The sequence below is a fragment of the Pyrgilauda ruficollis genome, unplaced genomic scaffold (genome assembly GCF_017590135.1).
Source record: "Pyrgilauda ruficollis isolate IOZ18807 unplaced genomic scaffold, ASM1759013v1 scaffold51, whole genome shotgun sequence".
NCBI lineage: Eukaryota > Metazoa > Chordata > Aves > Passeriformes > Passeridae > Pyrgilauda > Pyrgilauda ruficollis.
This window is the reverse complement of record NW_024526711.1, coordinates 1,599,915-1,615,541: the sequence shown is the minus strand read 5'-3', so window position 1 is coordinate 1,615,541 and position 15,627 is coordinate 1,599,915. Positions and strand designations below refer to the sequence as shown.

Here is a 15,627-nt window from a genome sequence, read left to right as displayed (position 1 = left end):
TCAACTATCTTAAGATCTTCCTGATTCCTTGTGCAGCCCTTCCTTTTGGAAGGCAAATTAACTTTCAATTGCCATTAATTGATGCATTCATCAAAATTTTCCAAATCTGTCCTGATAGAGAGTAAGTATTTAAAATTGTCTGGTGCCTGTCAGAGGCAGGAATCCATAAGCTATTTATGAGTCTAGATTGACTCCCATAAGCACTTCACCACATGAATAATTGCCTCCCTTGGACAACAGAGGTGTTCCCACGTGTGTACAGAATCAAAGATCCACTTTGATTCAGAGTTCAGCTTTGGAATAACCATGTTATTATTGAGGAAATCATTAGAATCAAAAGGACGAGGAAATTTGTCTCTGGTCAAAATTGTTTTTTTAGTATTATTTTCAAAGAGAATTCTCTGTCATTACTTGTTTAAAAATGTTACTCTCTTGCTAATTTAATAGACTTCTCTCTCATGGGTGACTACTGACAAGAAATACTTAGAAAGGATGCAATTTAAATATACTGAAGTCAAAGTTAATTGCATTAAACCTTCTCAAAATGCAAGAATCATATAATACCAGGAAGATAAACATCTAGCATGCAGAAATTACATTACTACATTCCTTCTCTCGGTTTTACAGGTATGCTTTTTCATAATGAAAGACATAAAGGACTTGAATATAGTTTAAACAACCATTTTAATTTCTTACAATGTTCTCAGTCAAATTTTTGACTTTTGAGGTTCAGTCATGCCCAGAGCTGAGAACTCATGCTGCCCTTGGAGAGTCTTCCCGGTATCTCCATAGTTAAATTATATTTATTTTGTACATCATGTATACTCTTACAAGAATGTGGCAATAAACATAGTAGTAGCAAACCTCATACATCTTTCAACACCTACTTCCCCCCAGATCTTTGCTTTTAAAAATCTTCACTTTATTTCCTTTTACTTTAGTATGAAATTAATAGTAAACCTTGATGAAAAGAAGTTTAACTTGCAGGATTGATGTTTTAGCACAGTCTGCTTTCAAAATGAAAGCTTTTAACTTATTGCTACAGGAAAACTATTCTAAGAATGGTAAATACTGTATTTTCTTATGAAGCTTCAAGATCAGTAACAGTTCTTTTTTCCAAGAAAACTTGTTTTCATTAGTTTGAACCTTAAAATGGATGGTTTCAGCTTTTGTTCTGATTGCAGCTGGCAAAAGAATGTGCTCAATCCCTAGAAATAAAAATCAGTTTGACCTAGTAATGGCTACAGGGATCTTAGAGACCAGAAATTCACACTGTAAAAATACCTGATATAATTTAGGAGCTCAAATATCACCGAGAGTGGCCTTAAAATCCTCCATCCTTTAGAGGCTTTGAAAATGTTTTATTACCCAGCCAGTATTAAACAGTGTTTACTGAATGCTTGGCCATTTAATAGGCATCATGAGATTTTACAGGAACAGGATGACCTGGGACCAAAGTATAGCCCTGCTCAGACTCTATCCCCCTGGGAATGAATCATAGTAGGAAAAAATATTTTCCTAAATATCCCTTCGTTATTGTGGTTTTGTTTTCTTCTGTGTGTCTCTCTATTTCACAGGATACAAATGAATGCCTTATATAATTTTTTTTCCTTCATCTTCTTGGTTTGCACTTTTATTGCAGCCATATCATCTTCCAAACACCTGTTCCTGTTTTAACTCAGTCTTAATCTCTTGCCAAAAGCTGAACTCTGGTAGGAATGCAGTAGTCCCAATAAGGTGTTAAAAATAAAATAGTAGTTGATACTTAAATACCCATTTATATACACAAACAAATTAATCCTCATACCTCATGCAGGGAGGTATTTATTCTCATTCCAGCTTTAATTGCCAGGAAGCAAAGAGAGAATTTAAGCAGCTAATTTTCCAAACTTGCCTTTTTTTTTTTCCCATGAAGTTTTCAAAAGATAACCTAATGAAGATATGTGTTCAACCTATCTAGTTTTAAAGTGTTGCATAACAGTGCCACATTCTCCTTTAATCTCCTCTACTGTTTTCTTTAGAGTTATGGTAGATTTGAGTGTTCGGATTGCATGTAAAAATAAAGATTGTGTATTAATGTGAGCATGTAACCAATCTCTCAATAAAATATATAATTATTTCTGTTCTCTAATGCACCCATTTTATGCCATGCTCCCTCTGCCCCCTCCTCACACCTTACTGGTATTTCAAATCATATGTCAGGTAGCATTTCAGTTTGGTATGTAGAGAAATGGGTATGCACGCAAGAGATGGCCATGTCTGACACTGTGGCAACATTGAGTATGTGACAAGTTATCCCAGAAGTTTCAACATGACATCACAGTGTGCTGTGCTCCTGTAGCATTTGCTGAGGGAGACTCTTAGAAACCCAGTTTGCATCTGTGTACTGGTTTCTCTGACATAACTAACTATAAACATTGCAGGATATGAAGAAGGTGGACTATTTCTTGGATTTCAGGATTTGGTGGATTTTCTTTTTAGATTAAAAAATGTAACAGTTTTAGAGACAAAAGCAAAACTAAACTGCAATTATACCCTCCAAGCCATCAGCAAGTAGAGAATTAACCAAAGTGGTTGGCTTGTTTCCTTGTGGCCTCTGTTTGTAAAGCACCTTACCACAGTAGTTTTTAATAAATCTTTGCCTAACAGTCCATTTGAAGGCAGAGCATGTGGCCTCTGGTGCTGCTCTATAATTTCCTTTGTCAGTTTTGCCTGTCTATTGGGTTTTCTAAGGCATTTCAGTGTAAGAGATGAGAAGGTTGTCTTCTGATTGGCCTCAAACAGACTCTGAACGGTGACCTAAATTTGGACAAAAAGAGAAAGACTGACTTTCATTAAATTAAAATTCAAAGATGCCTTGGCCTACAACTGAATATCTGATGTCTCTGGCATCTTGCCAGTGGTGAATCCTGGAGATAACTGTATTGCTTTTACTCTGGGAATTAAGGAGAGTGTGAGAGAAACTCAAATAATTTATTTGGTTGATGTCTGCATGGATAGCCTTTTTAATGCACCCCAATTACATCTCTTTTATTTAGTGCAAATGCTTGCCTACACTTCAGTTTGTAGCAACATATACTGCTCTTTCCTCCTTTCTTCTTAGTTTTCCTGTTGGCTTCCTCTTTCTCTTTAGCTTTCCACCATGCTTCTTCTAAACCTGAAATATTCTTAGCCTGCTGTTTTACTCCTATAAAGGGCAAGGAAGTTGAGGGGAGAAAAAAGACAAGAAACATAAGCAAGGAAAGGCATCTCCAGCCAGGCCCTGAAGGGGATTCTGGCTTCTAGATTTTACCTGCTGCTGCAGCAGGGAAACAAATAACTATTTTTGTCGTAATCTTGCTTTTCCTGGAGAAAATGTGAGCAAGACTTTATCTCCTACTGCAGTATATCTGACACAGTGCAGGTTGGAGGCAAATCCTGATGAAAGGTGTGTTGTGTGGGTTTAAAGGAGAAGGATTGATTAGGAGTAGTGGTTAAAAATAGGAGATAGACAATTTGAGTTACTGTGAGGAATGATTCAATAACAGGGAATAATAGAGAAAATGTTAGTTTATGGTGAAGGGATCATTTGAGCTGGAAAATGAAGCTGGTAATAGAAGACTAGATTATTCATTTATCTGGTTTGGATGATGCAGCACTTGAAAGTCACCTTTCTGTTTTTGAGTGTGCTACAGTATTTCATGTCTAAAAGGAGAGGAAAGGACACATTTTCCAGCTTAGAATCCAGCTGTGTTACTGTGTAATAAAGACCTAAAACCAGTTCTTCTCTTTCACATATGTTAGCACTTCCCTCTCTTTAAGACATAATAGGATTGAAATAGAGTAAGAGGGTATTTTGGTGAGATAGAATGCCTCATAAATTTTGTTGCAGAGAATACCACCTAAGAGCATCTAATTGAGAGCAACAGCCATGCAAATGACCAGAACATCCCACATCTGGGTAAGCCAGCATCTAATCAAAGATATAAGTGCATTGTGTGCTGTGAAACACACCTGGCGTGCACCATACTTTATCAGCTTAATTTTGAGAGAGGAGATTCACTGTTTAAGAGAGGAATGTGGCTAAGTGGCCACATTCACTTTATTCTCTCTGGAATTAGGTACAATTCACTTACTTCATGGTCAACAAAATAAATCCATGTATTTCTCTGTTTAGCCCTTTGTTTTATAACACAGCAGACTGTTCATAGTGCCTTGTTCAGGGCTTTTTTCATCCTCATCTTCAATGCTGGAATACTATAAAAAATGCAGCTGCTGAATGCCACAGCAGCACCAGTGTGTCAGTTCTTTCCCTTTCTGGGGAAAATACAGCAGTATATTATTGATTCTGATCAGTTGAAACAGATTCTCAAGAGTGCAGAGAAATCTAGTGGCACAAGAGCTGCAAAAACAGAGCAAGGGCTCAGAGTGACATGGCTTTCAGGGATTTGTGCAGGAGCAAGTCCTGCTATGACAGCAGTCTGTGAGTGTGGAATGGCCCACTGGAGTGCCGGGCTTGGAAAGAGTGGCAGACACACCCTCCTCCAATTCAGCCTCATGACACACCTTTCAGCAAGGCTGAGAAGTTTGTAGAAGCTACATCATATGTTTCAATTTGGGCTGTCAGGCATTAATTTCTTCACGTCTCTAGCCTGAGGCTACAGCTACCATGCAATTAACTGGCACAGCAGCTTACAGTGCCTCGTTTGTTTTAGGTTAACCTGTGTTTCACAACTGCCCATAAATATATGTGCTTAAACAAATGTTTTTCTGCAGCAGTTTAAAACCACTTGATGCAGTAATATATGTGCTGCTCTGACTGCATGATTAGTTTTAAGTTTGGAGTGTGGTGACTACTGCAGTAAAAACCAAACTTCATCTGGTGTTGACTAAGAAAATCCCAAATTCCATGGGTTTTTTTAGCTCAGTTTGCTTTGTATCAGTAATTGCAATGTAACATGAGTACCCAGTTGCACACTCTGTTATGGTTTACATTCAAAGAAGTGTATGTAAGACTAGCAAAGGTAAATAATATTGCTATTTCTGTGCCTGTCTTAATAATGGGTACCTCAAGAAGTAACATCTGCCATGGAAATAAAAATAGTACAGGCTAATGAAGAAGGGTTGGCAGAAAATGAAATAAAGCCATGAAGTTTTGGGGCTTCTAGATGTAAAGAAACAAGAAGATTAATAGCCGTCTAATCTTGAAATAAAACAAACGCAAAAAACCTTTTCCTTTTTTTTCACATGAAGGACTACTTGATCTAAAATGTTAAAGAGTTGCTTGTCTTCAACTAAAAACATGTAGAGATTTATTTTCTATTGTTTTTGCAACTGCCAGTGGTTTTCTCTCTAAAACTTTGGCAAGTTTCATCATGCAAGTGTTAACAATAGCAAAGTGATAGCTTGCAGTACGTATGCACAGCCTGGTACTTCAGAGAAATATCTTGCTTTTTCTCATTTATCTCTGTCACATTTCAAATCTAGCTTCATTATTATAAGAAATTAATACTTTAGGAAGGACTAGGTTGAAAGAATGCATGCTGATTTATAGATGGGTTTATTTCTTAAATCTTGGAGGTACATTATCAGATCGAGAAATCGTATTTAAAGAAGGAAACCCTTGCTTTGGTTGAAATTAATTCCACTAGAAATTGAATGAAAGTAATCTAATTCTCTTTCTTCTTGGTTGTTTTGGTTGTATTTCACATTTTCTCCAGCTTGGACAGAAGTGATTTATCTGAGTAGTGTTCTAATCAGTTTCTTCCTGCATTGAAGACTGGAAACCCAGATATGTACAGCGCCTTTCACATTGTACAGTGGAGGACTTACCTTTCCCCAGCCTTCTCCTCGGAGTTCTGGGGAATTTCACTCTTCAGATGATAGGTCTGCTGAAGCCAGGCTCTTCCCAGCTTTCGTTGCCACCTCTGTTCCTCTGCTTCTGTGGTAGCATTGCACTGACCAAAATTATGTTTCTTGTAAGACCTTACAGCTGTGTGAAGCACATATTCATTGAGATGTGAAATTCCCTGCAGATATATCTGCTAAAGAATGACCTCAAAATCCTGTGGAGTGAGTGAGGCAAAGAGTCCTTCACAGAATGTCCCTTCCTCCATACCCAAATCTGAGCCCTGTAGGAGTTAGTGGGTCAGACTGCGAAGCCACCATTCCACATCCCTTTGTTCTTCAACCCAATTTCCAGGGCTTTAGTTTGCTGGGATAGCATGGTTCCACAATCTGTGCTTCTGTTGGCTTCATTACTGCCTTCATGACATAGTCCTGCAGCACAGTGCTGCTGTGTTTGTCTGGGAGGGTATGCCAGATGTATTTTAGTTTCTTTGGAGCTTCAGCATGATAGTGATAGTCTTGAATGCTCTTACATTGACCCTACACATTAATTTTGTTACTTCATTAAATATTTTAAACTTGGCTTGTACAACGGTATATGTTCTGTCAATCTGTAGTATTGTTTTAGTGACCTTTTCAAGGGACTTGTATTCCTCTGAAGACATTTTTGTTCAAAAAATTTTGTTTCTATGGTAAAATATTTAAGACATACCAACCTAGTGATATGAAGTTATGGTGCTGCGAGCACAAGCTGATGTTCTCCTGGTTTTCTTAGACCAAAAATGTAACGGAAGGATAATTAGATAAAACACTTTTTCATGTTCTGGTGCATACTCAAAACCAGACTTCTCACTGCATGGCATTTAAAGCATGTTGAAAAACTTTCCCTGTGTGAGCGAACATGAAACAATTATTGTTGACGTGCGGCTGCCTTTGATGGGCTGTGGAGGGGATATTGGAGCAGCCAAGTGTGCTTACATGACCTCCATGCCATAGGAGAAACAAGCACTGAGTGACCCAAGGTTCAACTATTATCACAAGAGCCTGGAGTACAGAAGACAAAGAGCTAACCATCAGTGTAACAGAGACACCTTTGCTGCTGGAGCGTAGCCAGTGAGTTTGAGGCTGCCAGGAGGCCCTACGGGGCAAGTACATAGTGTACTGTCAAGGTAGGCTCATCTCAATGATTTATGGGTTCCATCATCTTGGAGGGCTTTTCCAGCCATAATGATTCTGTTTCTGGCTCCTCTCATTCTTCTAGTAGTGAACATGCTGCTTTACTCTCCAATTTCCTCTAAAAATGCCTTTGCTCGCCCCAAAAGCCACCCCAGAGATCTAGGGGTAATAAGCAACAGCTTGGTAACATTCATGTCTGGAAAAGACAGCTGCTTTTTTATGGGTCTCTGGATTCAGTGGGAGCAAGTGTAAATATAGCAGTTAATGTTCTCTCACGTCTCTGCTCATCTAGTGCCATCTGCTTTGTGTCCATTCATTCACACTGGTGCCAAATGTATTTCAGGAACAGGGTATTTGTGCATCAGCAGGCTTGATCCCAGATTGTTAGGTGAGAACAAATATATAAAATGTATGATGTGGGTAGGCAGGTGAACTCTTAAGATTTAACGTGGCTATTTATAATCAGCCATTGCCAGTAGTTGCTAATCCACAAGGTAATGGTAACAGTTATAAGTTGTCACTGCTTCTGGTGGTGGGGCAGGACTGGAAGGAGTGCTGTTTCCCCTCTGGGAAAAACCTTATTCCTTTGTCTGCTTTGTTCCTTTTCAGCACCTATGGCAACACCAAACTTCTTGCAGAGTTTATCAGAAATCAAATATTTATAGAACTGGGACCTAGACATGGTACAGATGCTTTAATCCTCCCACTCATTGATCTGTCATTATTTTATAGGAGTTAGAAGTGTGTCAGGCAGGGTTATGGCCTTCTTTGTCTGTTTATGCACATTGTCCCTGTAGTGGTATTAGTGCATTATTAAATATGGGGATAAGGGATATGTAGGTTCAGTTATACTCACACAAACATGTTTATATCACTTTCTCTGATTCTTTTTCCAAGGTAGAAGTGTATTCTATGTACAGGGTATCTTGACTGCAATATAATTGCAACCACACAAGCAGTTGCACTAGCTGTAGTTATTAAGGCTTAAGCTATGACACTTAGCACTAGCCGTAACATTTGTAGCAATACAAATCTGGATGTATTAGACTGGTCTGAGACTTTGAGTATATGCTATCTTTCAAATCCAGCTGTACATGTAGAAAAAAACACTGTCCTCAACTTTTCACTCTCATTTCCACCAGAGATTTGTCTCTCGCCTGTGATCTGCCAGGAGAATTGTTTGTGCAAGCCCTCCCTTTCTTGTTTCTAGGATAGACCCATCCATTCAGTGCAGACCAGAGGGCAGAGTTTGGTGCATCAGTCTGATTTCACCAGACAGTAGGAGAAACTCTCACGTGGTCTTTTGTGGGGAGAGAGGAATGGTAACTTGCAGTAGAGAGACACCACGAGCCTGTGAGATTAGTATCATCCAGCACAGCTGGATCTAGGAGCAGAGGTCTGCCCACAGCTGTCCTTGTCTTTTTGGGAAGGTTATTCTCTTCCTTTGCACATGGATGGCATGGCATTGCTTGATTACCTGTCAGCCTTGAGTGGAAATAAATACAGCATTTGATGTTGATTGTAGGCTGTAGCCTTGCTGGTGTGTAATCAGCATTTCCTCTGCAGCCGTTTCATCACGCCTGATTTCACACTAGCACATGTGCAGGATTAAAGCATGAGTATCTGTCTATGTACAGACTGTCTGTTGCAGTAGATATGATTTAAGATAGTCATGTAAGTTGTGTTCTTCTAAAACACAATGTAGCATTATGAACTGGGCATGATAGTGTTTAAAAATTGTCTAATGTTCAAAGAAGACAGCAGTAAAATGTCTTTTATACATTTAAACTTCAGGTTTGAGCTGGGTGGTGTTTTATTATTTGTTGTGCAGTGGAAAAAACCACAGCAGTCATATTTTAGGAAGCATTCAGAGATTTAATTTCTTCTGCTGAAACTGAAGCATACATAACTACTTTCAACCAACTATTTTCCTTTATAATTATGCAGGAGTAAATTGAAGTACAATTCCCTCTCTAAAACTAAAGAGAAATTCTGTATCTTCTACATACTTTTGTTTAGCTCTTAGGAGAGACATAGGTATTAAAAATCCTTTATTGTCAGCTTTGAGAAACATACATAGGGATTTTTATGCACCATTCACTTGGACTCCTTGAAAGAGAGTAATGTAAGAACAGTTTCAAAGCTTGTGTTACAACATGGGAATGCAACTTTTGATGTATTATTTCCTGTTTTGTGGAAGTAAGAATCTGGCTCCTGGGATGGTTCTTGCAGCTGATTCAAAGATTGAACTTCTTTTTCCTTGCTTAGTTGATTTGCAGATTGTATTTCTTTAAAATATGTTGTTTAGCTGCTTCTCTCATGCTCCTGTTTCTCTTACAGCAGTCATCCACTCTGCCAGCTCACCTAGTGTTAGCTTTTAGTAGAAGAGATTTCTTTTCACCAGCTTCAGCCATCTGGAACCACCTTCTTTTATCTCTAAATTGGTTAGGTGTCCATAGTTTAAAAACTATTTTAAGAAGTTGCAATTATTTTCTTTCACCTTTTACTCCTCAGTGTTTGGACATACTTCACTTGACCAGGTTGCTCATGGCAAGTGGAATTTGAACTAGATAATCTTTATGGGTCTCTTCCACCCCAAACCAGTCTATGATTTTCCTGAGAAAATCAGGAGAACACATCTTCTAAAACTGAACATCAGTACCTGGATTTCTTAACTTGTCCTGACTGCAAGAAATTTTAACAAAGCTGACGCTGCTTTATTGTTTACTGAAGGAGTATCTGAGCACTTTAAGAAGGGGACAATGTGCTGAGGTAAGGTCAGTAAAAAAACTGATTAGAGAACTGACTTGTGTTCTGAGTTTAGTAATAAACCTTTGTAGATGAGATGTTTGGCACATTATTTTTCTTTCAAAATGCTGTCATAGCAGTGAAATACTGGATGTGCAGACTTTGCTGAAAGCATTGCTACTAAAGCTGGAAGAAGCTAGTAGTTGTCTGTCTTGTCGAGAATGTATCCTAATAGATAGAAAACTGGGGGAGAACGAGTTGAGTAATGCCAAATGACTAATCCCATTTTCCCATTCTGTAGTAATTCATTTATGTAGAACATATAATTTACTACTGTTTAGATATCAAACGGCATCTACAGTAACAGGATAATAAAGGGATATTTATATGCTTCATACGGAAGTTTGGATGGATAAGGTGAAACTTCATAAGTGGTTTTGTTTCAGCTGATTTTGTTCTGAAATACTTTCATGGGTTGCAGGTGTTTTTTAAACAGCTTGATTTACTTTTTTTTTGCTGGTATGTCAGCTGTAGGAATGATCTAATGTGCTCTTTTCATTCACATTGGCAGTAAATATAAACACAGACACTAATAATTTATTGCTTTTGTTGCTTTTCAGTTTATTGGGCAGTAGGAGAGCCTAGCAGTCTAGGGAAGCATTATGTTGCAAATAACTCTCTTATAAAGGAGAAGTAAAGTGTATTTTATGCATTATAAAATATAGCAAGCAGACAAATTAAACAAATATATCCACTCTAATGGCACTTCAAAACTGTGTACAAAGGAGTCTGCAGTCTCAGGTAGAAAAATCTGCTTAAAATTTTGAGTCTTGTGTATTGAGAGGGTTATTGCTTTTCTTGATTTTTCTGTTTTTTCCTTGCAATGCAAGGACAAATCTCCCACATTGTTAGTGTCAATGTGAGTTTTGTCACATTGATTTGACTGGTGCCAGGGTTTCATTCCTAGCCTGTACAGCTTTATGACTTTTGCACAGAGCTAAGATTTTGCATTTGCTCATAATTATGTATATGTCTCTATTCATCTGAGCAACTAAATCATGAGGAAAGGTGACAAGCATATTGATTTTGCTTTCAATTTTTGTCTTTGAGGGTGGGAATCTTTGGCATAGTGGATAAATTTCCCTACGTGATGAGTAGTCTCTGGCTTTTATAACATCCCTTGGATGAGCTGACAGAAATTATTTTGATGTAGCAGCTTACTGCTGGAAAATGCTGATGGAGCTGAAAAAAACACTTTATGGGAATGTGTCAGTGTGATGAGATTTGCATGGGAAATGCAGGCCAACTTCCATGCTGGCCAGCCAGCTGATTGCTGGCATGGTTTGCCTACAGACATTTCTGAAAGTGTATGTTCTTCAAATCATAGAATCATAGAATGGTTTGGGTTGGAAGGGACCTTAGAGATCATCTCGTTCCAACCTCCCACCACAGGCAGGTTCACCTCCCACTAGGCCAGATTACACAAAGCCCCATCCAGCCTAGACTTGAGTACTTCCAGGGATGGGGAATCCTGTTCCAATGGCAGGATGGTTCCAATTCCACATGGGCAACCTGTTCCAATGCCTAACTATCCTTACAATAAAGAATTTCTTCCTTCTGTTTACTATAAGACATGAAAATTTTTGGTTTTGAATTTTAGTTCCAGTTTGGAAGAAGAAAAGAGTGATTTGGAAATGTGGGAGATTTCAGGGATCTCAGTTGTGTTGACTGTACAAACCCTTCCATGAAGTAACTGCAGTTTTCTACTGGCTTATTGCTGTTAGTCTTGGAGTAGCAAAAGAGTGTTCAGGAAGTGAGTTTGCATGATTTTTTTTCTATTCTTAACCAAGAATTGTTGTCATGTCACATTTATGCCTTGGAAATGTGTTACTTAGACATGAATCCTTTGTATGACTGATTCTCTGAGAACCATCTTAGATATGTTAAAAATTGCAGCTTTTTTTTTATTATTATTATTATTCTTTATAGCAGACATAGAACTCTCTTAAACATACTTTGGGCACAGGATCCAAAAAGAGTGTTTTAACTCTGTTTTAACCTCTGCTCTGAATACTCAGTGATATTTTATGCTTGCATTTAATTCCTTCTGGTTGATCATGCTTCATGAGTTCTTTTGTCACAGTATTGAGTAGAGTGGTGATTGGGGTCATCTCTGAAAATCTGAAGTTGATGGTAATTTTAATCTTCATTTAAGTGACTGTTGAAAGCTCTTGGAGAGAACAAAGAGGAAGTGTCTGTCTCAGAAGTTCTTTTCTTGTATGTTTTTCATCAGACAGGAGAAATAGGTTGTATCTTTTCAGAAGACAGTTGTGTACCTGGTAGTCATTTTTCTTTCTTTCTTCTTGCGTTTTTGTGAAGGCATCTGTACAACTGTTTTTCTGTGTTTGTGATCAACAAAAAATTTGTGAAGCAATCTCCTTGTCAGATAAGGATCTGGACATGTCATTTCCAGTCAGCTAACTTAGTTTTCTGCATTAGAATACTGCAGATCCTGAGGAAGACTAAACAAAACCAAAACCATACAGGAGAAACTGCTGCATGCATGTGACCAAGAACAAATGAGTTTGGGACAGCAGAGATCCTATAGATCTCTTGTATTTGATAGATCACTGTCCCTCTAAATAGCTGTTAGACAGTTCACTTAGTGCAGTAAAGAGAAGAGGTATATCATTTGCTATCTTCTGATCATATACAAGTATTTGTCTTCTCCCCTCTGGTAAGATTTTGGTTCCTGGTTATTTCAAAATGTAAGACATATTTCTTTATGACTTTGGACTTCTCATCGTGACTTTGGAATCAGGATTTGACTTAGAGTGACAGCACTGTTCAAACAAACTAATATTCAGACAAAACTGGGAATGTGTCAAAGATTTAATCTTAGCTAGTTTCAAAACACTATCAAATAGCCTTTGAAGTTAGATGAGATAAACATTCTTTGTTATCCTGGGAGGAAAAAAAGTTTTAGTTCTGCAAAGCAGGCAGTGCTTGAGCAAAAAAAGAAAGTTTGGGAATTTTTAGGAGACATGTAAGGTAGAGGAGAGGTGGGTGGAAAAAGAACAAATACAGCCTCTGTTTTCTCATTGCACTAGTGTGTTATTAAGTAAAAGGATTATTATAATATATAATTTTTATCGTGACAAAGAAGCATCTTTGTTTTACCTGCAATGTTGAAATTAATCACAGTATTGTTTTTGCTTCCTTTTATAGGTTGCCTTTTTGAAGATGTGAAGAACGAAGATACCTGTGCTGAAAACTGTTGTTAGATTTATTTTCAGAAGAAATCTGTACAGATAATTTCCAGTGGTGGGACTTTTAGAAAAAAATCCCCTGACAATACAAAAGAAAGTGGGGTGGGTGTGTGTATTCTTCATATCTGAATGTGTTTCAAAACCAAAGACAGAGTTGACTTTTGTATCCAGTGCATTCTTAGATGTCATTCTAAGAGTGACTTACCTGTCACTCCTATGACATCCAGCTGGGATGACTGTTATGATGTCTTCACTGCTAAAAGGAAATTCCCTGTGTATCTTGTACTGCCTTTACCAGTGTTTGATAGCAATGTATATATCCTTAGGAAAGTTTACAACTGGTAGCAAATATTTTAAAATGCCATGGATACTAATGTGAATTCTTTACCTTCTTTGTTCTTGTGAAGTTAGAGGTCCAACGTTAAAACATAAAATCTGTTTTTTGTAAAACTTATGTGTTTATCATGTATATTGTTTCTGCTTTAAGGTTTGCCTCTCTGCTTGAGAGTAAAAGAAGACAGTATCTGCATTCCTACATCATGTTTTGGAGAATCAAGGTTTTATGGTTATTTGGAATAATTATTATTATTTCAAGGAAAGTTAACATGCCCATTACTCATTCAATGATCTTAACATAGGAAGTGATCCTACAAAGTGTTGGACACCTCAGTTTTACACATCCGAAGACAAGAAGCTGAGGTCTCACAGCACCCACTCTGGATATAACTTTTCTGTTACTATTTTAGTTTTCAGTATTGAAGGAAGAAAAAAATTATTCTGACTTTTGTATTCAGGGACTAAATAATCTAGCTCCAAGATATTTTGTCTATGCACCAATGCTGAGTCATTTTATGAATAAAATAGTTTTTCTAAATTAGTTTACCATTTGTTCTGCCTGATTTCTGTGACAGTTTCAGCTTCCCATGATGCCTTGAGAAAGCTGACGTAGAACAGAGGATAGACAGAGGTAAAGAATAAAGTAGGTATTTAATTAAAGACTTTGATGGATACACCTTGGGCAGGACAAGAGCCTGGCCAGGGCAACGCCCAAGATGAACCCAAAATGGTCACAAAAAATGAACAACCGGTCATGAGGTCTCACACTTTTATAAGTTTTGGTCCATTTGCATATTGGGGTTAATTGTCCAATTACACCTTCAGATTATGAATCCCATCCTTCTTTTTTTCTTTCTTCAGTCCACTGTTGCATATGCTCTTGGGCCTGAAACTTGTAATGGTTGTCCTTGGTTTCAAGCTAGAAAAGGAATTGTTTTGTCTCATACCTACTCTGTGAAGAGAACTTACTAACACTTAATATGAGGTCAGAACTACACACCTAGGCAGCATGGAATCTAAAAATATGAACGCTAAAACTTCAGGCATCATCCTTTAGAGGCTTGACAAGGCCTTTGCCTTTTGGAGTCTCTATTTTAAATATTTATTAAAAATAGGTACTTAGTAACAGATAAGTAGCAATACTAAACAACTAACAATAACAAACATCTAAAAATAATAAATAACTAACAACAGATAAATATCTAAGTATGATTGAGCAATTTGCAGAAGGAAATCATTCACACCACACCAAAATATTCCATCTTTTAAATATTTTTCAGCATATGGTGCTGTGGTTTGTGGCTCCAACATCAATATTTTGACTATAGCTGAACTTTCTCTTATTTTACACTCTGCACCCACTTTCCACAGTAAAGAGGGGCAAGAAGTTAGCAGGGGGACACAGCAGGGACAGCTGATCTGAATTGGCCAAGGGGGTATCCTGTACCAGACAGCATCAAATACAGCAGTGAAAGTGGTGGTAGAGGAAGGGAGGGGGAGAGGGGTGTCTTCCAAGTCTGTGCTTGCTCAGAGAATACCTGAGCATTGGTCTGCTTGTGGGAAGTAATGATTTACTGCCTTTGCATTGCTTGGTTCCAATTTTGTTTGGTGGTTTGTTTTTTTTTTTCTTCCCCCCTGTTCATTTATTAAACTGCATTTCAACTCACATATTTTCTTGGTTTTTTTCTTCCTGTTCTCTGCCCCATCATGCTGGTAAAGGAACAAGGGCGTGAGTGAGTAGCCACTTACCTGTTGGCTGGGGTTGCCCCACTACAATTGCAAGTAAAGTTGTGCAATCCCCAAAACAAAAAGAATAAATCTCTCTGTTGGAGCTGCCCTCCCATTTGGGGACATTTTCCTTCTCTCAGTGTTCTCAATGGTCACAGTTGCCTGTCTGTGTCTGTACCAGAAAGAGGGCAATTTGACACATTTAGTGTAATTTTTCCCTTTCTTTGATTCTAGCTCTGAGACCTCTACTGACATTTAACTTCTGAAATTACTGGAAAATATCAGACCACATATGATAGTAGATAGTTGTCTCAGATTTCTTTCCATTTGAAAATAGATTAATTTGGCCATGTTCAGAAAATAAATGATTGTGTGCTCTCCCACGTACCAGGCAATATGTTATTCAGACTCCTATTTCTGAAGACAACTTTATTGGGTCTTTTTCTCCCCTCCTGTTTTTTATGTCACAATTCCTACTGAGCCAGTAGTGGATTTGAAGTTTGACAGGTTCATTTGACACTTTCTTGAAATCTCTCTGCTTCCT

The 15,627-nt window shown here is 37.9% G+C and overlaps 1 protein-coding gene across 1 annotated transcript in view; it reads left to right on the top strand.

Annotated features, from left to right (window-relative positions):
- Positions 1-13,893, top strand: part of UBE3D (ubiquitin protein ligase E3D) — a 78,105-nt gene extending 64,212 nt beyond the window's left edge. Inside the window, exon 10 of the mRNA XM_041480370.1 lies at positions 12,979-13,893. Within this exon, the coding sequence (XP_041336304.1) occupies positions 12,979-12,999 (21 nt within the window). The 3' untranslated portion in view covers positions 13,000-13,893. The remainder of the gene's footprint in view (positions 1-12,978) is intronic.
- The last annotated feature ends 1,734 nt before the right edge of the window (positions 13,894-15,627 follow it).